Source organism: Excalfactoria chinensis, chromosome 4 (genome assembly GCF_039878825.1).
Source record: "Excalfactoria chinensis isolate bCotChi1 chromosome 4, bCotChi1.hap2, whole genome shotgun sequence".
In the NCBI taxonomy this organism is placed as follows: domain Eukaryota; kingdom Metazoa; phylum Chordata; class Aves; order Galliformes; family Phasianidae; genus Excalfactoria; species Excalfactoria chinensis.
Window position 1 is genome coordinate 5139637 of NC_092828.1, and position 20896 is coordinate 5160532.

The 20896-nt window shown below is 49.9% G+C and overlaps 4 protein-coding genes across 4 annotated transcripts; all 4 read left to right on the forward strand.

Annotated features, from left to right (window-relative positions):
• The first annotated feature begins 1456 nt into the window (after positions 1 to 1456).
• On the forward strand, positions 1457 to 3540 carry LOC140251045 (T-cell surface glycoprotein CD8 alpha chain-like). Its single transcript, XM_072334278.1, has 4 exons — positions 1457 to 1502; positions 2076 to 2444; positions 3040 to 3132; positions 3290 to 3540. The coding sequence occupies exons 1-4, from the start codon at positions 1457 to 1459 to the stop codon at positions 3538 to 3540; spliced, it is 759 nt and encodes a 252-aa protein (XP_072190379.1).
• A 4252-nt stretch (positions 3541 to 7792) lies between these two features.
• LOC140251049 (uncharacterized) lies at positions 7793 to 10057 on the forward strand. Its single transcript, XM_072334284.1, has 5 exons — positions 7793 to 7838; positions 8416 to 8784; positions 9067 to 9159; positions 9570 to 9650; positions 9807 to 10057. The coding sequence occupies exons 1-5, from the start codon at positions 7793 to 7795 to the stop codon at positions 10055 to 10057; spliced, it is 840 nt and encodes a 279-aa protein (XP_072190385.1).
• Positions 10058 to 12340: 2283 nt separating this feature from the next.
• Positions 12341 to 14515, forward strand: LOC140251050 (T-cell surface glycoprotein CD8 alpha chain-like). Its single transcript, XM_072334285.1, has 5 exons — positions 12341 to 12386; positions 12960 to 13325; positions 13932 to 14009; positions 14167 to 14286; positions 14502 to 14515. Exons 1-5 carry the CDS (start codon positions 12341 to 12343, stop codon positions 14513 to 14515), a joined length of 624 nt encoding a protein of 207 aa, XP_072190386.1.
• Positions 14516 to 16940: 2425 nt separating this feature from the next.
• Positions 16941 to 19933, forward strand: LOC140251051 (T-cell surface glycoprotein CD8 alpha chain-like). Its single transcript, XM_072334286.1, has 5 exons — positions 16941 to 16986; positions 17564 to 17929; positions 18527 to 18616; positions 19338 to 19454; positions 19695 to 19933. Exons 1-5 carry the CDS (start codon positions 16941 to 16943, stop codon positions 19931 to 19933), a joined length of 858 nt encoding a protein of 285 aa, XP_072190387.1.
• The last annotated feature ends 963 nt before the right edge of the window (positions 19934 to 20896 follow it).

The window sequence follows — 20896 nt, forward strand, 5'->3', positions numbered from 1 at the left end:
TGGTGACAATGCTGCTGAAAGGCAGACGCAGCTCAATGCAGCACCTCATGAGACAACTTCAGCCATTCACAAGGCATGCCCACAGCTTCAGCTCCTGCACCACGTTCCTCCACCAGGTGTGAAACCATCAGTGCACTCCCCAGAGCTCCTGATCCCATTGCAAAGGCAGCATGGATTGTGCTTGAATTGAGAAGAATAAACAGACAATGGAAGGAGCTTGCACAAGCACCAGAGGCGTCCCGATAGGAAATGGACTGTGGCCGTTAAGTCCATTGTTCACACTTGCTTGAAGGGATTTCAGGACACAGATACCTGGGATGTAATTTACTCAATAAAATTTTTCTTCTATTTACATTTCAAAGAGAAAAAGCTGATCTGCTTTAAGCTGAAACCACAAACACCAAAACCTCCAAAAAAAAGGGGGTTCACAGTGGCTTTCCTTACACACCAAAATGCTTTGAGGCCTAATCAAATGAGCCCAGCAATAGCCAATTTTGGCCCATTTTCTCACAAGGCAGCACTTACACCACACAGCATTTCCTGGTTTCTGGCATCCAGGAACAGGGGGCAAATTTGCAAAACAGGAATACAGCAACACATCACAAATAACAGCAGAGCCAGGAAATAACAACAGAAGACACAAATAACACCAGCACAGGGAAACTGTCGCTACTGCATGTGCAAAGCTGCAGGAAGCCCAGCACTTACCAACGTGTGAGTGGTCACCTGGAGGCAGCAGCAAGGGCCCTCAGTGCTGAGGCATAGCAGGGTGTTTTTTGGCAGGGCGGAAGTCCCTGTGGTTGTAGAACAAAAACACTAGAATTTAAATTAAGAAAAGAGTTACCGTGCGTGAGTCTGGGACATGGGGCTGCAGAGATGGCTGCCACATCACAGACCTCCTGCCCTGCACACAGCGGCATCTGCACATAAACTGTAAAGAGAAGAGCTGAGCTGGAGCACTCGACTACATGTCAGCAACGCATGGACCCAGAGATGAGAAGTGCACATGGATCAATCTGAAAATAGATGAAAACACACTAAAATCTCCTGCATCAAACACAACATGCAACCCACGTCAATGGCATGGGACTTACCCCTGTTATTGGCAAATGTGGACAGGATGGGAGTGTCCCAAATGGCGGAGAGACTGCAGATTATGGTGGCTGATTTGATATCAAGATGGACCCCAGTCAGTGTGAATCTCAACTTAAGACATTGCAGCAAAATCCAAGAAGCACCAATTAAAACAATGCTATAACAATAAACCAACCCAAGATTTGGGTCACAGATGAAGTTTTTCAGAAAGCTTTTCTCACACTGTTTCACCACAAAGGATGAACCCTGGCTCTTCACAGAAGAGGGTCCTGATGACATCACATCCTCTCCTATAAGTTACGCTGCCTCCAAAGCTCAGTGAGAAAGATCAGCCGCGCTGCGCTGCACCGCCCCGAGGACGATGGCCGGCTCTCCTGCACTGCTCCTCCTGCTCAGCCTGGGGCTCTGTGAGTATGGAAGCGGGCTGACGGGGCACCTGTGTGGGAGGAAGGAGGACAGTGCGGGAAGGCATTCCCCATGCACCACGTCCAAGACAATGGGCAACAGCAAACACAGGGAAAGAAGGGGCAAACCCAAAGGATGGAATTCAGGGCTGCTCAGGGACTGCGCAGGGAAGCGGGAGCGGTGGGACTGCAGCGCGATACGCAGCAGGAACAGCCTGTTCAGAATGGTGTTGCTAGAGGGGATGGGGAAGGGGAGACAGGGGGCACTGGACAGTTGTTAGTGGGGAATCATCTGTCAGAGAAGCTGGGAAATGGCAGCAGCCCACACAAGGCAGCTGAAGGGCTGCTATCAAGGCCAGCATCCATCTCGGGAGCTCGGTGCTCTCAAAGCTCAGTCCCCAGGGACTCCAGCACAGCACCCAAGTATGCTGGACGCCGATCCCTCCCTCCGCATTCAGCCTCACAGCCCACCTGCCTGCCTGCCACACTCCACACCGGCAGGGAAGTGCATTCCTAAAGGCCCTGGGAGCTCTTCCTGAGCAGCACCTGAGGGACATGGCTGACTTCTGCCCACAGGCTGCACCAGCGCCCAGGGACAGAGGAACAGAATTGAGTCCAGGTTCCTCCATGGGAATATGAAGCACCCCCAGGAGGGACAGCAGCTGGAGCTGGAATGCCCGCCTAATGACAGGAACATATCCATCTTCTGGATCCGACAGGACAAGAGTGGGAACCTCCACTTCATCGTCTCCAGTACTCCTGATTCCCGGACAAACTTCCAGGGGAATAAAAGAACATCTTCACAGTTTGAGGCGTGGTGGAGAGGCAACACCTACCGACTGGTAGTTAAAAATTTCACAACCCAGGATGAGGGGATCTATTTCTGCATCACCAATATCAACCAGGTGCTGCACTTCAGCTCTGGACAACCCACCTTCTTCCCAGGTCAGCAACAGCTTCACCCATCTCGCTTACACCCAGCTCCCCTGCCCGTGCCTTCTCAACCCGGCCCATCTCCCACACTCCCCATGGCCCTGCTTCTTTCCCAAGCCATCTCATCACACAGGCACTGCTCCTCCTCATACAGGCTCCCTGCCCAACAGCTCCACTCATGGTACCAGCCCTGCCCAAACACAGAGGTGCTTGCACAGCCCAGCAACATCTCCCCAACCCACCAGCACCTTTGAGGGATGAGAGTTACCAAGTCTGCAGCCACCGCCTCCTTCCTTGCTTCAAATTAATCCTGAATGACCTGGCAACCGAACGCTTGCTGTGTCTCAAAAAGAAACTCACATTTGATTTGGATGTTGGTCTCTGGAAAGAATAATCTCCCAAGTTTCCCAAAATATTTTTCCTAATGTGCTGCCAAAGATTTAGAAATCCTACACCTTCTATTTCCATGGTTGGGCAGTGTTTTCCTGTGACACTTTTCAAATTAGGACCTAAAATGCCCATCTGCATCTCCTCTGTCATGGGAGGGATGGGAAAATGTGTTTGTTTTTTTTTCTTTACTTGATGTATTCACTGTTTCCCCTTCCAGTCACAACCAGGGATTCACCCACCACATCAGATGTTACCAACAAGAGCAGCCAGGACACCAAGAGGAACAGCTCACAACATGGTCTGGATGCAGGTAACCCAGCTGTGGGGAGGCAGGGGCTCTGCCAGCAGTGCAGCTTTGAGCAGAAGAGCCCAAATTAAAGTCTCTGCTGACTACAGGTAATTCAGGATGCAGGCAGATGTCTGCAACTGGGCCTTTCCCCTTTCCTCTCGCTCCTTTCTTCCTGCAGGATCAAGCCATGAGAACACACCACAGTTCTGCCATGATACAGTCATATGGGTTAACCTGGCTGGCACCTGCCTCCTCCTGCTCCTCACTGCCATCACCATCAACATCGCGCACTGCCCAAGTAAGTCACACCCTGACACCCTGCAGAGCTTCCTGGAGCCTCACACCACAGAGCACAGCCCGCTCCTGCAGGGAATGGGCTCCCTGCTGATTGCCCTCACGCAGCCATTGGCAGGACACAGGGAATGCTGAAGGATCACACCTAAAACACTTCTCCAGATTTCCCGCATCATTAGCTTTAGTTTCAGAAACCTTCATCACATTTTACAATTGCAGATAAGAAGGTATAGACAGGCATTAGTAGAATTACACACGGAAATTGTAAATGGACAAGAAATGACAAACTGTGTTGACGCTGCCATCCTGATGTCATCATATTTGTGTTGAAACTGCCAGAATCCAAACCATTACTCAGCCATTTAATTCAGCCGTTTCACTCTGATCAACATTACCAGTGAAGATGCATTAGCTGCATTAATTTCTGCAGCAAGCAGCACTGATGCTGAAGGAGAAACTGCTACACAACATCTGTATTTTCTGCAAAATTTCTGTCTCAACACTGTAATTCACTGAAAGCAACCCACAGTAATAACAGGGAAACAAAATGGGGGGAGAATCATGGAGGGAGGTCTACCCTGTTGGGCTCTTAAGTCAGCTTACAGCCAACACAGGGCCTTTAGCAGATGCTGCCTTAAGGCAGAAATCAGTATTCTCATTCATTGTTGTCAAACCTCAATTTCAAAAGCAGGATTACGATTTAAGAGTAAATTCAGAAATCTTCATTGATATTTTTAATTCCTCCTTGCACAAGTGGTCAGATCTTCCCACACCAACAGCAGGGAGCATCAGCAGGGCTGAAATCAGCACAGCCACGCGTCACACGCGCTCACCACAAGCCCATCCCTTGCAGGACCAAGCTCACCGTAAGCAAGCAGTGCTGCGTGGCTGCTCAGCAGAAGGCACACAGGCGTCCTCCTCCAGCACACACTGCTGTCACACAGCCAGACCACAGGGCACAGCGCTGACCCTAACAAGCCCAGCAGCTCCGTGCCACGCTGGGAAAGGCACCGCAGTGCTGCACAGCTCAGCCTTCCACCACATGACCAATAAACACAGCAGATCAATGTCCATTTCTGATGCCTTAGCCTCTCAATTCCAAACTCTTCCCTACAAGCTCAATCTAATTTCTGTCTCTTTCATTGTGTGGTTTAATTTGTTATTGATATAGGGGGCAGAGAAACCTAGAACATAACATGCTATCCCACTAACATTTCCAAAATCAAAACTCCAACATTAAGTCCCACCTCAAGCGATGTTGGAAGAAATGTCAGATTTGGATTTGTGGTAGAAACTCTCTCCTAACTTTTGCAACTCTAATCTCCACAGCAGGCATAGCAAAAATTCAACCATGCTGCTGATCTCAACTGCCACCACCAGATCAAGGTTTTACATTAGAGCTGTTCTTTGATTTCCTCCTTCTCTCTGAAGCCTTTCAGAATTGAGTAATTGCCACTGGGACAGTCTTACTTGTTCGCATTTTCTACTAGGACCAGAAGGATTGGCATAAGCTGTGCCAGGGAAGGTTCAGGTTTGAGCTTAGGGGATAATTCTTCTCTGAGAGTGTGGACAGGCACAGGAACAGGCTGCCTGGGGAGGTGGTGGTGTCACTGAAACTGGAAGTATTCCAGAAAGCTTGAGATGTTCCACTGAGGGAAGTGGTTTAGTGGGAATATTGGTGAGAGTGGAACGGTTGGATTGGATGATCTTAGATGTCTTCGCCGACCTTGGAGATTCTTATGATTCTACAGAAAGGAGAAACTGCTTTGTGCTAAGATATATACAAACAATGAACACAGCAATGGAAGATCCCTGCCCCAGACAATTTGATACTTAGGATACAAGAGATGGAGGCTCAGGAGCACAGTGGCTTCATCTGAGCACACAAAGATGTCTCCATCAGAGTTATATTTGCCTGGATCCCTCTCCAGTCAATGGAGCACTTCCCTGCTGGGAAAGAATACATGGCAGCCCCCTACTGCTCTCTCTCTACTCACAACAAGCTTTCATCTTGCTTTAAAGACATTAATTCACATCAGAATAGGCAGGGGAGGGATTTCTCTTTGGTGTAGGGGTGACTCACAAAGACATACAACAAGTATAAATCTGAACATGAAGAAGAAAAGGAGTCCTCTGCACAGTGTCACCGCACCCAGGTTCTGAACACATCACAGGAAGCGCTGGCCTCATGTGGAAAAAAACTCCATTGGTGAGCCACAGGAATAACTCTGTACTTAGGAGGCAAAGATCTGAGTTCCTGTTTGGTATCTGACAATAACCTGTAGAAAAGTATCACTATCAGTAGGGAAGAAGAGGAAAGTAAGATGTTCCTACTAAGAATGGCAAGCGCTCTTCCTGGCTTACCCTGTACTCCACTTGTAGAGGGTCTCCTAACACATCTCTGAACACGAGATGCACTGGGTAGTCAATTGTGCTCCACGGCAGGGAGAGAATCCAGTCCCAAGATACATCCAACCTAATGCATCCACCACTGGGTTATCTTGAGGAGAATAAACTGACAACACACGGAGCCCACACAAGCAGCATAGCTCAGATGTCTCAATGGGAGATGGACTCTCCACGTTTCCTTGGTGGGATTTCAAGAAACAGATGCATGCAGTGCTATTTGATAGATCCAACAGATTCTGTGCTTATTTAGTTAAGCTCTGCTCTACTTCACGCAGACAACACAAGGCTCACAGCCTCACACCACCACAAGCCTCACAGAGCTCAGCAGGCCTCACTCCCGCTTTCCTCACTCACCGAAGCGCTGTGAGGCCCAAAGAAATGAGCCCAGTTCCCACATCACTTTAGCTCACCTTCTCACACAACAGCACTTCCATCATTCAGCAGTGCTACTTTTCTGGCTCCCAGAACAACAGGCACGCTGGCACAGCAGCCATACAGGCATGCACAACCCGCAGCCCACACGCTCCCTGGTCCTGACCTCCCATGGCCGTCTACCTCCATCATGGCGGCGGCTCTGCCTCAGCCGTGCAGCCATCGCTCACAGCCCAACAGCTGTGCTACTCACAGGGTGTGCATTGAAAATCAAATTGATTTCTTTCTCACGTGTTAAGAATGCAGCCTATTTTGAAAGGACTGCTCTGAAAGTAACACCTCCTGTTTTATCCAGCTGGCTCATGATGTCAGAGGCAGAAGGTGGGGGTATGGCAGTAGAAGCAGAACTTCCCACCAGTTTTCCACCACGTTGGGTTGCCACATGACAGACGGCAGCAGAGGGGCAGTCTGACAAAACAGCGTCTGACATGGAAATGAGCACTGAAATCCTCCATGCAGAACAAATGGCACCCACTGATACTCACTGATTTTTGTCAGGTGTTTCTAGAGACCAAACAGTGGATGTGGGCAATGCAAGGTGCTGGGAGGAGCATTTCAGCAGTGACAACTGCAGACACCTGTGCTCGTGCCTAACACTGCTCCTCATCACTCAGTGCAGCCCAGGCAAGCCAAAATGTTGCACACAAACAGAGTCACTGAAAAACACCTCAGAAGTGAAATACAAGTCAAAATAACCAAACATACAGGATAACCCCAGGAAATACCAAAAGAGGAAACAAACAGCTACTGAAACAGTCATGTACAAAGATGCAGGAAGTCCAAACCACCACCAGCGTGTGAGCGGTCACCTGGAGGCAGCAGCAAGGACCTTGAATGATGAAGCACAAAGGGGATATTTGGCAGGGTGGAAGTCCTTGCGGTAGGAGAAGAAAGTCTCAAGATGTAAAAAAATAAATGCCAAAAAAAACTCTGCATGGCCCTGGAGCAAAAGGCTTTCTGGATGGATGTCACAGCACAGCCCTCCTGCCTTCAACACAGCACCATCAGCACAGAAAATAACAAGTACAGCTGCAGAGAACAACTAAGATAAACAACTCAGCTATGTGGCCACAACGTGTGGACTCAGAGATGAAAAATGCAGATGGACCAGCCTCTACATGGAATGAAATCAAATAAAATCTCCAACATGAAATACAATTTGCACTCCATGGCTACTGAAGGGGACATGGCATGGTTTACTGTAGATCAGATCATGATGTGAATGCCCAAAATATCTGGGAGACAGCAGCAGGTAGCGACAGATCAGACTCCAAGATAGATCACTGTCAGTGTGAATCTCAGCTGAAGACACTGCAGCAAAGTCCTGAGGCAACGTTAACAAAGCTAACACAATAAACAAGCCAAAGTTCTGGATCACAGATGAAGAGCTGCAGAAATCATTCCTCACTGTTTCACCTCAGAGGCTGAACACGGACTGCACAAAGAAGAGGGTCCTGATGACATCACATCCTCTCCTATAAGTTACGCTGCCTCCAAAGCTCAGTGAGAAAGATCAGCCGCGCTGCGCTGCACCGCCCCGAGGACGATGGCCGGCTCTCCTGCACTGCTCCTCCTGCTCAGCCTGGGGCTCTGTGAGTATGGAAGCGGGATGACGGGGCACCTGTGTGGGAGGAAGGGGGACAGTGGGGGAAGGCATTCCCCATGCACCACGTCCAAGACAATGGGCAACAGCAAACACAGGGAAAGAAGGGGCAAACCCAAAGGATGGAATTCAGGGCTGCTCAGGGACTGCGCAGGGAAGTGGGAGTGGTGGGACTGCAGTGCGATACGCAGCAGGAACAGAGCCTGTTCAGAATGGTGTTGCTGGAGGGGATGGGGAAGGGGAGAGAGGGGGAACGGGGCAGTTGTTGGTGGAAAATCATCTGTCAGAGAAGCTGGGAAATGGCAGCAGCCCACACAAGGCAGCTGAAGGGCTGCTCTCAAGGCCAGCATCCATCTCGAGAGCCTGGCGCTCTCAACGCTCAGTCTCCAGGGACTCCAGCACAGCACCCAAGCATGCTGGATGCCGATCCCTCCATCTGCATTCACCCTCACAGCCCACCTGCCTGCCTGCCATGCACTAAACCAGCAGGGTAGAGCCCTGCCCAAAGGCCCTGGGAGCTCTTCCTGAGCAGCACCTGAGGGGACATGGCCGACTTCTGCCCACAGGCTGCACCATCGCCCAGGGACACACAAACACGATGGAGGCCAGGTTCTTTGATAGGAATATGAAGCACCCCCAGCAGGGACAACGTGTGGAGCTGGAGTGCCTGCATTACGAGAGAAACAGACCCATCTTCTGGATCCACCTGGACAAGAGTCAGAAACTTCACTTCATTGTCTCCAGTACCCAATCTTATTCAAACACAGTGCAAGAGGTTGAGAAAACATCTACAAATTTTGAGGCTATCTGGAGAAGAAACTCCCCTCGGCTGGTGGTGAAGTCCTTCTCGGCACAGGACCAGGGAACATATTTCTGCGTCAACTTCATCAACCAGGTGCTGCACTTCAGCTCTGGACAACCCGCCTTCTTCCCAGGTCAGCAACAGCTTCACCCACCTCGCTTACACCCAGCTCCCCTGCCCGTGCCTTCTCATCCCGGCCCATCGCCCACACTCCCCATGGCCCTGCTTCTTTCCCAAGCCGTCTCATCACACAGGCACTGCTCCTCTATATACAGCCTCCCAGCCCAGCAGCTCCACTCATGGTACCTGCCCTGCCCAAACACAGAGGTGGTCACACAGCTCAGCGGCACCTCTGAGGGATAGGAGGAAGCTCTTCAGCTGTACCTTGCTGAGTTTGCTTATTTCTTCTTTCCAGTCACAACAACAGCAGCACCCACCATACCCGCTGCCACCACTCAGTGCAGTCAGGTCACCAAGAAAGACATCTTCTGGCACAGCCCGGATCCAGGTAACAATCTGCAGGGAGGCAGACACTCTGCCAGCAGTGCTGAATTGCTTGCAACAGCGTGAATTAAAGGCTGTGCTGACTGCAGGCATTTTGGGACGTGAGGACAAGAGAAAGCTTTAATCTTTCTCAGAGCAGCAAATGAGGGCGTGAAACCACCTAAAGAGCTCAGAATTTCTGAGGGTGCTGGGAAGAAACTCTGAGCCCACAGCCCTCAGATTTCATGGCTGAGCAGCTCAGCAATGGAAGCAGACTTCACATCCGAGTGTCACAGCATCACAGGAAAAAGTGGGTCCTACGGAGACCCCACAATGCTGGACATTATGGTCATTTGTGGCCCGGCAGGAGCGGAGAAGGCTGTTTTGTTGTATCTCACTGAATTCATCTATTTTTCCATCCACTCACAACAACAGCAGGACACATCACACCCACTACCACCACCCAGAGCAGCCCAGTCACCAAGAGGAACAGCTCACAACATTATCTGGATGCAGGTAACCCAGCTGTGGGGAGGCAGGGGCTCTGCCAGCAGTGCTGCTTTGAGCAGAAGAGCCCAAATTAAAGTCTCTGCTGACCACAGGCATTTCTGGATGCAGGCAGATGTCTGCAACTGGCCTTATCCCTTTCCCTTCTCTCCTTTCTTCCTGCAGGATCAAGCCATGAGAACACACCACAGTTCTGCCATGATACAGTCATATGGGTTAACCTGGCTGGCACCTGCCTCCTCCTGCTCCTCACTGCCATCACGATCAACATCACGCACTGCCAAAGTAAGTCGCACCCTGACACCCTGCAGAGCTTCCTGGAGCCTCACACCACAGAGCACAGCCCGCTCCTGCAGGGAATGGGCTCCCTGCTGATTGCCCTCATGCAGCCATTGGCAGGACACAGGGAATGCTGAAGGATCACACCTAAAGCACTTTTCCAGATTTCCCTCATCATTAGCTTGTGGTTCTGAAACCTTCATCACATTTTACACTTGCAGATAAGAAGGTATAGACAGGCATTAGTAGAACCATATAGAGAAAATGTAAATGTAAACACAAGAAATTACGAACAGTGTAGACTCTGCCATCCTGATGTCATCATATTCGGGATGAAATTGCCAGAATCTAAACCATTACTCAGCCATTTAATTCAGCCTTTTCACTCTGATCAACATTACCAGTGAAGATGCATTAGCTGCATTAATTTCTGCAGCAAGCAGCAATAATGCTGAAGGCGAAATTGTAAATTCAGAAATCTTCATTGATATTTTTAGTTCCTCCTTGCTCAAGTGGTCAGATCTTCCCACACCAACAGCAGGAAGCATCAGCAGGGCTGAAATCAGCACAGCCACGCGTCACACGCGCTCACCACAAGCCCATCCCTTGCAGGACCGAGCTCACCGTAAGCAAGCAGTGCTGCGTGGCTGCTCAGCAGAAGGCACACAGGCGTCCTCCTCCAGCACCGCCCTGATCCCAGCAGCAACACACACAGCTGCCCTGATGGAGCGCGGCCATTGGGATGACCCCTCTCTACCTACACATCAATCTCAGCCAAAACTCAGTTCTCATACCCCAGCCTACCTCTCATTCCCAAGGTCTTCCCTGTTAAATGTTTGAAATTCTTAATGCTCTCAGTTTTTTTTCTTAGGTTTTGTTCACAGTTCTCAAATAAAAGTATGTTTCAAATAATGGAAATTGACTCCAGCTATATTCAAATATATTTCTCTATCAGACCAGGGATCCATGGAGGGAAATCCCTCCCACTTTTCCAACTGAAATCCACACAGCAAGCACCAAGATCACTCATCTCAATCTCACACCCTCCTGAGCCCTGCTCCAAATCCTCACAGACCCTCCCTTCCCTCCAGGATTTTGTCTACATTCTCCACAGCCATATCTCATTGATCCAATGTTTAACATGAATAAACTAAATACAGACCAAATTCAACATAGCCCCTGTGTACATTAAACAGTGATGCCTCTGTTTTTAAAGGCAGGAAGAACTTCCAAACCTCAGAGCTCATCTCTCCTTCCCAACTCTCAGTAGCACCATCAGTGCTGCTGATGGTTGCTGCTCAGCAGGTGAGGACTCAGCATGACCTTGTATAAATGCATCTGAAACATCACAGTTTAACCCTGGCTGACCTTAGTTACCCCATTCTAGAAGGCTCCACAGCGGCCTTCTTTACTCACCAAAATGCTTTGAGGTCCAATCAAATGAGCCCAGCAATAGCCAATTTTGGCCCATTTTCTCACAAAACAACCCTTGCACCACACAGCATTTCCTGGTTTCTGGCATCCATGAACAGGGGACACATTTAAAAACAGGAATACAGCAACACATCACAAATAACAGCAGAGCCAGGAAAGAACAACAGAAGACACAAATAACACCAGCACAGGGAAACTGCTGCTACTGCATGTGCAAAGCTGCAGGAAGCCCAGCACTTACCAACGTGTGAGTGGTCACCTGGAGGCAGAAGCAAGGGCCCTCAGTGTTGAGGCATAGCAGGGTGTTTTTTGGCAGGGCGGAAGTCCCTGTGGTTGTAGAACAAAAACACGACAATTTAAATTAAGAAAAGAGTTACCTTGCGTGAGTCTGGGACATGGGGCTGCAGAGATGGCTGCCACATCACAGACCTCCTGCCCTGCACACAGCGGCATCTGCACATAAACTGTAAAGAGAAGAGCTGAGCTGGAGCACTCAGCTACATGTCAGCAATGCATGGACCCAGAGATGAGAAGTGCACATGGATCAATCTGAAAATAGATGAAAACACACTAAATCTCCTGCATCGAACACAACATGCAACCCACGTCAATGGCATGGGACTTATCCTTCTTTTTGGCAAATATGGACAGGATGGGAGTGCCCCAAATGGCAGAGAGACTGCAGATTATGGTGGCTGATTTGATTTCAAGCAGGACCATAGTCAGTGTGAATCTCAACTTAAGACACTGCAGCAAAATCCCTGAGGAACCACTGAAGGCAACGCTATCACAATAAACGAGCCCAAGTTCTGGATCACAGACAAACAGCTGAAGAAATAATTTCTCACTGTTCCACCTCAGATGCTGAACACGGACTGCACACAGAAGAGGGTCCTGATGACATCACATCCTCTCCTATAAGTTACGCTGCCTCCAAAGCTCAGTGAGAAAGATCAGCCGCGCTGCGCTGCACCGCCCTGAGGACGATGGCCGGCTCTCCTGCACTGCTCCTCCTGCTCAGCCTGGGGCTCTGTGAGTATGGAAGCGGGCTGACGGGGCACCTGTGTGGGAGGAAGGAGGACAGTGCGGGAAGGCATTCCCCATGCACCACGTCCAAGAAAATGGGCAACAGCAAACACAGGGAAAGAAGGGGCAAACCCAAAGGATGGAATTCAGGGCTGCTCAGGGACTGCGCAGGGAAGCGGGAGCGGTGGGACTGCAGCGTGATACGCAGCAGGAACAGAGCCTGTTCAGAATGGTGTTGCTGGAGGGGATGGGGAAGGGGAGAGAGGGAGCATGGGGCAGTTGTTGGTGGGGAACCACCTGGCAAAGAAGCTGATAAGGGGCAGCAGCCCACACAAGGCAGCTGAAGGGCTGCTCTCAAGGCCAGCATCCATCTTGAGAGCCCAGAGATCCCAATGCTCAGTCCCCAGGGACTCCAGCACAGCACACAAGCATGCTGGACACCAATCCCTTCCTCCACATTCACTTTCACATCCCACCAGCCTACCACGCTCTGCACAGGCAGGGAAGAGCCCTGCACAATGGCCCCGGGAGCTCTTCCTGAGCAGCACCTGAGGGGACATGGCCGACTTCTGCCCACAGGCTGCACCGGCGCCCAGGGACAGAGGGATGCAGTGGTGGTCAGTTTCAACAGGAATATGAAGCAACCCAAGCAGGGACAGCGGCTGGAGCTGGAGTGCCAGACATCCAGAACCACATGGGGAGCCTCTTGGGTCCGCCTGGACAAAAGCGGCAACCTTCACTTCATTGCCACCAGTAATTCTCCATACAACACAGTCTTTCATTTTTATAAGGGAATGTCTCAGCGCTACGAGGTATCATGGAGAGATAGCTCTTATTGGCTGGTGGTGAAGTCCTTCTCAGCACAGGACCAGGGGATCTATTTCTGCATCACCAACGTCAACCAGGTGCTGCACTTCAGCTCTGGACAACCCGCCTTCTTCCCAGGTCAGCAACAGCTTCACCCACTTCGCTTACACCCAGCTCCCCTGCCCGTGCCTTCTCAAACGGCCCATCGCCCACACTCCCCATGGCCCTGCTTCTTTCCCAAGCCATCTCATCACACACAGGCACTGCTCCTCCTCATACAGTCTCCCTTTCCAACAGCTCCGCTCATGGTACCGGCCCTGCCCAAACACAGAGATTGTTGCACAGCCCAGAGCCACTTCCCCATCCCATCAGCAGCTATGAGGGATGAGAATTACAAAGGCCACAAAGATACCGCCTCATCACATACTGCATCTGGCCCATTAAGTCCCAATTGACATCATATGCTTAAAGTACCTCAAAAAAGAAACTCCATCCCCCATGACTCTCAGGACATGTTTTATAACAGAGATAACAAAGAGCTCACACAAACTGAGGTGACAGATAACAAATTTGGAGCCCAATTCTCTCGATACCAGGGCTGTGCAGCATGTGAAAGCATCACAGTTCCAACAGATCCTATAAATGTTCGTTCATTGCTGGTTGTTTCCTGGCACAGGCAGGAGGAAGCTCTTCTGTCATACCTCTCTGTATGCACTTATTTCTTCTTTCCATTCAAAACAACAGCAGCACCCACCACAACCACAGCCACCAAGCAGAGCAGCCTGGTCACCAAGAACAGCTCACAACATGGTCTGGATGCAGGTAACCCAGCTGTGGGGAGGCAGGGGCTCTGCCAGCAGTGCTGCTTTGAGCAGAAGAGCCCAAATTAAAGCCTCTGCTGACTACAGGCATTTCTGGATGCAGGCACATGTCTGTCACTGGGCCTTTCCCCTTTCCCCTCTCTCCTTTCTTCCTGCAGGATCAAGCCATGAGAACACACCACAGTTCTGCCATGATACAGTCATATGGGTTAACCTGGCTGGCACCTGCCTCCTCCTGCTCCTCACTGCCATCACCATCAACATCGCGCACTGCCCAAGTAAGTCACACCCTGACACCCTGCAGAGCTGCCTGGAGCCTCACACCACAGAGCACAGCCCACTCCTGCAGGGAATGGGCTCCCTGCTGATTGCCCTCACGCAGCCATTGGCAGGACACAGGGAATGCTGAAGGATCACAACTAAAACACTTTTCCAGGTTTTCCGCATCATTAGCTTGTGGTTCAGAAACCTTAATCGCATTTTACACTTGCAGATAAGAAGGTATAGACAGGCATTATTAGAATTACACACAGAAATTGTAAACATACAAGAAATGACAAACTGTGTTGACGCTGCCATCCTGAAATCACCATATTGGGGTTGAAATTGCCAAAATCCAAACCATTACTCAGCCATTTAATTCAGCCTTCTCACCCTGATCAACATTACCAGTGAAGATGCATTAGCTGCATTAATTTCTGCAGCAAGCAGCACTGATGCTGAAGGAGAAACTGTTACACAACATCAGCATTTTCTGGTAAAGTTCTGGCTCATCGTTGTATTTCACTGAAAGCAATCCACAGTACTGACAGGGAAACAAAATGGTGGGAGAATCATGGAGAGAGATCGACCTTGATGGGCTCTAAGTCAGCTTACAGCCAACACAGGGCCTTTAACAGATGCTGCCTTAAGGCAGAAATCAGTATTCTCATTCATTGTTGTCAAACCTCAATTTCAAATACAGGATTACGATTCAAAGGCAAATTCAGAAATCTTCATTGATATTTTTAGTTCCTCCTTGCACAAGTGGTCAGATCTTCCCACACCAACAGCAGGAAGCATCAGCAGGGCTGAAATCAGCACAGCCACGCGTCACACGCGCTCACCACAAGCCCATCCCTTGCAGGACCGAGCTCACCGTAAGCAAGCAGTGCTGCGTGGCTGCTCAGCAGAAGGCACACAGGCGTCCTCCTCCAGCACCGCCCTGATCCCAGCAGCAACACACACAGCTGCACTGATGGAGCGCGGCCATTGGGATGATCCTTCTCTGCCTACACATCAATCACACCCAAAGCTCAGGTCTCATACCCCAGCCTAACTCTCATTCACAAGGTCTTCCCTGTTAAATGATTCAAATTCTTAATGCTCTCAGCATATTCATAGGTTTTCATCACAATTCTCAAATAAAAGAATGTTTCAAATAAAAGAAATCAAGTCCAGCTATATTCAAATATATTTCTCTATCAGACCAGGGATCCATGGAGGGAAATCCCTCCCACTTTTCCAACTGAAATCCCCACAGCAAGCACCAAGATCACTCATCTCAATCTCACACCCTCCTGAGCCCTGTTCCAAAACCTCACAGACCCTCCCTTCCCTCCAGGACTTTGTCTACATTCTCCACAGCCATATCTCATTGATCCAATGTTTAACATGAATAAACTAAATACAGAACAATTTCAGCACAGCCTCTACGTATACTAAACAGTGATGCCTCTGTTTTTAGAGGCAGGAAGAACTTCCAAACCTGAGAGCTCTTCTCTCTTTCCCAACTCTCTCAGTAGCACCATCAGTGCAGCTGATGGTTGCTGCTCAGCAGGTGAGGACTCAGCATGACCTTGTATGAATGCATCTGAAACATCACAGTTTAACCTTGGCTGACCTTAGTTACCCTGTTCCAGAAGGCTTCACAGTGGCCTTCCTTACTCACCAAAATGCTTTGAGGCCCAATCAAATGAGCCCAGCAATAGCCAATTTTGGCCCATTTGCTCACAAAACAGCACTTGCACCACACAGCATTTCCTGGTTACTGGCATCCAGGAACAGGGGGCACATTTGCAAAACAGGAATACAGCAACACATCACAAATAACAGCAGAGCCAGGAAATAACAACAGAAGACACAAATAACACCAGCACAGGGAAACTGCCGCTACTGCATGTGCAAAGCTGCAGGAAGACCAGCACTTACCAACGTGTGAGTGGTCACCTGGAGGCAGCAGCAAGGGCCCTCAGTGCTGAGGCATAGCAGGGTGTTTTTTGGCAGGGCGGAAGTCCCTGTGGTTGTAGAACAAAAACATGAGAATTTAAATTAAGAAATGTGTAACCGTGCGAGAGCCTGGGACATGGGGCTGCAGAGATGGCTGCCACATCACAGAACTCCTGCCCTGCACACAGCGGCTTCTGCACATAAACTGTAAAGAGAACAGCTGAGCTGAAGCACTCAGATACATGTCAGCAACGCATGGACCCAGAGATGGGAAGTGAACATGGCTCAATCTGAAAATAGATGAAAACACACTAAATCTGCATCGAACACAACATGCAACCCACGTAAATGGCACGGGACTTATCCTTCTTATTGGCAAATGTGGACAGGATGGGAGTGCCCGAAATGGCAGAGAGACTGCGGATTATGGTGGCTGATTTGATTTCAAGCAGGACCCCAGTCAGTGTGAATCTCAACTGAAGACACTGCAGCAAAATCCCTGAGGAACCACTAAAGGCAACGCTATCATGATAAATGAGCCCAAGTTCTGGATCACAGATGAAGAGCTGCAGAGATGATTTATCACTGTTCTACCACAGAGGCTGAAGACGGACTGCACACAGAAGAGGGTCCTGATGACATCACATCCTCTCCTATAAGTTACGCTGCCTCCAAAGCTCAGTGAGAAAGATCAGCCGCGCTGCGCTGCACCGCCCCGAGGACGATGGCCGGCTCTCCTGCACTGCTCCTCCTGCTCAGCCTGGGGCTCTGTGAGTATGGAAGCGGGATGACGGGGCACCTGTGTGGGAGGAAGGGGGACAGTGGGGGAAGGCATTCCCCATGCACCACGTCCAAGACAATGGGCAACAGCAAACACAGGGAAAGAAGGGGCAAACCCAAAGGATGGAATTCAGGGCCGCTCAGGGACTGCGCAGGGAGGCGGGAGTGGTGGGACTGCAGTGCGATACGCAGCAGGAACAGAGCCTGTTCAGAATGGTGTTGCTGGAGGGGATGGGGAAGGGGAGACAGGGGGCACTGGACAGTTGTTAGTGGGGAATCATCTGTCAGAGAAGCTGGGAAATGGCAGCAGCCCACACAAGGCAGCTGAAGGGCTGCTCTCAAGACCACCATCCATCTCGAGAGCCCGGTGCTCCCAATGCTCAGTCCCCAGGGACTCCAGCACAGCACACAAGCATGCTGGACATCAATCCCTCCCTCCACATTCACCCTCACAGCCCACCTGCCTGCCTGCCACGCACCACACAGGCAGGGAAGAGTCCTGCACAAAGGCCCCAGGAGCTCTTCCTGAGCAGCACCTGAGGGGACATGGCCAACTTCTGCCCACAGGCTGCACCGGCGCCCAGGGACAGAGCGATGCAGTGGTGGTCAGTTTCAACAGGAATGTGAAGCACCCCCAGCAGGGACAGCGGCTGGAGCTGGAGTGCCGGACATCCAGAAGCACGTGGGGAGCCTCTTGGTTCCGCCTGGACAAGGATGGGAACCTTCACTTCATTGTCTCCAGTAATTCTCCACAAAACACATTCTTTCACGATTATAAGAGAATGTCTCAGCGCTTCGAGGTATCATGGAGAGATAGCTCCAATTGGCTGGTGGTGAAGTCCTTCACAGCACAGGACCAGGGGATCTATTTCTGTGTCACCAGTATCTACCAGGTGCTGCACTTCAGCTCTGGACAGCCCGCCTTCTTCCCAGGTCAGCAACAGCTTCACCCACCTCGCTTACACCCAGCTCCCCTGCCCGTGCCTTCTCAACCCGGCCCATCGCCCACACTCCCCATGGCCCTGCTTCTTTCCCAAGCCATCTCATCACACACAGGCACTGCTCCTCCTCATACAGGCTCCCTGCCCAACAGCTCTACTCATGGTTCCGGCCCTGCCCAAACACAGAGATGGTTGCACAGCCCAGAGCCAATTCCCCATCCCATCAGTAGCTCTGAGGGATGAGAATTACCAAGGCCACAAAGATACCGCGTCCTCACAAACTGCATCTGGCCCATTAAGTCCAAATTGACATCGTACGCTGAAAGTACCTCAAAAAAGAAACTCAGAAACCCCCTTGACTCTCAGAGCATGTTTTATAACAGAGATAACAAAGAGTTCACACAAACTGAGGGGACAGATAACAAATTTGGAGCCCAATTCCCTCGATACCAGTGCTGTAAAGCATATGAAAGCATTACTGTTCCAACAGATCCTATAAATGTTCTTTCTCTGCTGGTCATGTTCTGGCACAGGCAGGGGTAAGCACTTCTGTCATACCTCTCTGTATGCTCTTATTCCTTCTTTCCAGTCACAACAACAGCAGCACCCACCACAACCACAGCCACCACCCAGAGAATCCTGGTCACCAAGAACAGCTCACAACATGGTCTGGATGCAGGTAACCCAGCTGTGGGGAGGCAGGGGGCTCTGCCAGCAGTGCTGCTTTGAGCAGAAGAGCCCAAATTAAAGTCTCTGCTGACTACAGGCATTTCTGGATGCAGGCACATGTCTGCAACTGGGCCTTTCCCCTTTCCTCTCTCTCTCCTGAAGGAGCTGGGCATGTTCAGCCTGGAGAAGAGAGGGCTCAGGGGAGACCTTATTGCTTTCTATAACATATTGAAAAAAGAGGTTGTAGTGAGGCCTCTTCTCTCGTGTCATTAGTGATAGGACCAGAGGGAATGGTTGCAAGCTACAGCAGGGTGGTTCAGGCTGGACATTAGGAAGTATTACTTCTCAGAAAGAGTGGTGAGGCACTGGAATGGACTGCCCAGGGAGGTGGTGGAGTCACCAACCCTGGGGGTGTTCAAGGAATGACTGGATGTTGTGTTGAGGGACATGGCTTAGTGGGAGCTATTTCTAATAGGTGAACGGTTGGACATGTTGATCCTTTAGGTCTTTTCCAACCTTAAAAAGAGTAAAAATAAAATAAAATAAAATAAAATAAAATAAAATAAAATAAAATAAAATAAAATAAAATAAAATAAAATAAAATAAAATAAAATAAAATAAAATAAAATAAAATAAAATAAAATAAAATAAAATAAAATAATAAAATAAAAAATAAAATAAAATAATAAAATAAAATAATAAAATAACAAAAATTTCCTTTCTTCCTGCAGGAACAAGCAATGAGAACAATCTGAACTCCTCCTGTGATGTTTTCCTCTGGGTTCGAGTGGCTGGCACCTGCCTCCTGCTCCTCACTGTAATCGCCATCACCATTATGCACCACCAAAGTAAGTCATAGAATGGCAGAAACGTAGAAGGGCGTGGGATGAAAAGTACCACAATGATCATCAAGTTTCAGCCCACCTGCTACATGCAGGGTTGCCAACCAGCTGACCAGGCTGCCCAGAGCCACATCCAGCCTGGCCTTGAATGCCTCCAGGGATGGGGCATCCACAGTCTCCTTGGGCAACCTGTTCCAGTGCGTCACCACCCTCTGGGTGAAAAACTTCCTCCTAATATCCAATCTAAATCTCCTGTGTCTCAGTCGCACCCCGACATCCTGCAGAGCTTCCTGGAGCCTCACAACACAGAGCACAGCCTGCTCCTCCAGGGGAATGGGCTCTCTGCTGATTGTCTTCATTCAGCCATTGCGTGTCCTGGATACAGGGATGTCAAAAGGACCGCTCTCAAAATCCTATGCCTAATTTTCTTCTACTCCAGATCCGCTTTCACAATATTTATCATGTTCTGCACTGTCAGACGGTAGTTGATAACACAGAAATATTATTCTACCAGACTGCATTATCTCTACCATCCTGAAATCTGTATTTCAGCTTTGGAAGTACCAGAACCAAAAGCACTGTGACATAACAGGAGAAACATGCATAAGAATGTTTTCCACAAAGCCAAATGCCAACACTCATAACAGCAGATTCAGCTATAGCCCACCTCCTTAATTACACATATTTGGAGGCTGCTATGCTGAAAGCAGTCAGGCTACATGTCAGGGAAGGCAAAAGGTTCTGGCACAACTTCATGTCTGAAATCTTTAACTAACCCCAAGAATACAGCCAGTGCAGGGAATGTTTAAATGCCAGTATTCCACTTTTGCACCCTCCAGTTGAATCATAGGTTGTGACTGGAGGGGAAATTCTGAAACTTTCAGTCAACTCTCAGCTCTTCCTCACCCAAGAGATCAAATGATCTACATGCACAAAGTAGATGGATGATCAAAACCAACCGCATCTCACATCTGTTGTCACTTGCAGGACCGAGCTCACCGTAAGCAAGCAGTGCTGCGTGGCCGCTCAGCAGAAGGCACACAGGCGTCCTCCTCCAGCACCGCCCTGATCCCAGCAGCAACACACACAGCTGCCCTGATGGAGCGCGGCCATTGGGCTGCTCCTCCTCTGCTGCCCACCAGCACTGCACACCTCCCGCCGCCTGACATGTGCTCCTGCCCCACACTGCTGTCACACAGCCAGACCGCGGGGCACAGCGCTGACCACAACAAGCCCAGCAGCTCCGTGCCACGCTGGGAAAGGCACCGCTGTGCTGCACAGCTCAGCCTTCCACCACATGACCAATAAACACAGCAAATCAATACCCAGTTCTGATGCCTCAGCGTCTCAATTCCAAACTCTTCCCTACAAGCTGAATCTAACTTCTCTCTCTCACTGTGGAGTTTAGTAGAATTCATTAATGGCAGAGGAGGCAGAGAGACTCATAA

What these genes read in the sequence shown, in the direction of transcription:
- LOC140251045 (XM_072334278.1), top strand. Translation starts at nt 1,457, where the DNA reads ATGGCCGGCTCTCCTGCACTGCTCCTCCTGCTCAGCCTGGGGCTCT. An exon ending in CCTGCTCAGCCTGGGGCTCT is followed by an intron (nt 1,503 to 2,075) that starts GTGAGTATGGAA and finishes TTCTGCCCACAG; the next exon opens with GCTGCACCAGCGCCCAGGGA. An exon ending in ACAACATGGTCTGGATGCAG is followed by an intron (nt 3,133 to 3,289) that starts GTAACCCAGCTG and finishes TTCTTCCTGCAG; the next exon opens with GATCAAGCCATGAGAACACA.
- LOC140251050 (XM_072334285.1), top strand. Translation starts at nt 12,341, where the DNA reads ATGGCCGGCTCTCCTGCACTGCTCCTCCTGCTCAGCCTGGGGCTCT. An exon ending in CCTGCTCAGCCTGGGGCTCT is followed by an intron (nt 12,387 to 12,959) that starts GTGAGTATGGAA and finishes TTCTGCCCACAG; the next exon opens with GCTGCACCGGCGCCCAGGGA. An exon ending in ACAACATGGTCTGGATGCAG is followed by an intron (nt 14,010 to 14,166) that starts GTAACCCAGCTG and finishes TTCTTCCTGCAG; the next exon opens with GATCAAGCCATGAGAACACA.
- LOC140251049 (XM_072334284.1), top strand. Translation starts at nt 7,793, where the DNA reads ATGGCCGGCTCTCCTGCACTGCTCCTCCTGCTCAGCCTGGGGCTCT. An exon ending in ACAACCCGCCTTCTTCCCAG is followed by an intron (nt 8,785 to 9,066) that starts GTCAGCAACAGC and finishes TCTTCTTTCCAG; the next exon opens with TCACAACAACAGCAGCACCC. An exon ending in ACAACATTATCTGGATGCAG is followed by an intron (nt 9,651 to 9,806) that starts GTAACCCAGCTG and finishes TTCTTCCTGCAG; the next exon opens with GATCAAGCCATGAGAACACA.
- LOC140251051 (XM_072334286.1), top strand. Translation starts at nt 16,941, where the DNA reads ATGGCCGGCTCTCCTGCACTGCTCCTCCTGCTCAGCCTGGGGCTCT. An exon ending in CCTGCTCAGCCTGGGGCTCT is followed by an intron (nt 16,987 to 17,563) that starts GTGAGTATGGAA and finishes TTCTGCCCACAG; the next exon opens with GCTGCACCGGCGCCCAGGGA. An exon ending in ACAACATGGTCTGGATGCAG is followed by an intron (nt 18,617 to 19,337) that starts GTAACCCAGCTG and finishes TTCTTCCTGCAG; the next exon opens with GAACAAGCAATGAGAACAAT.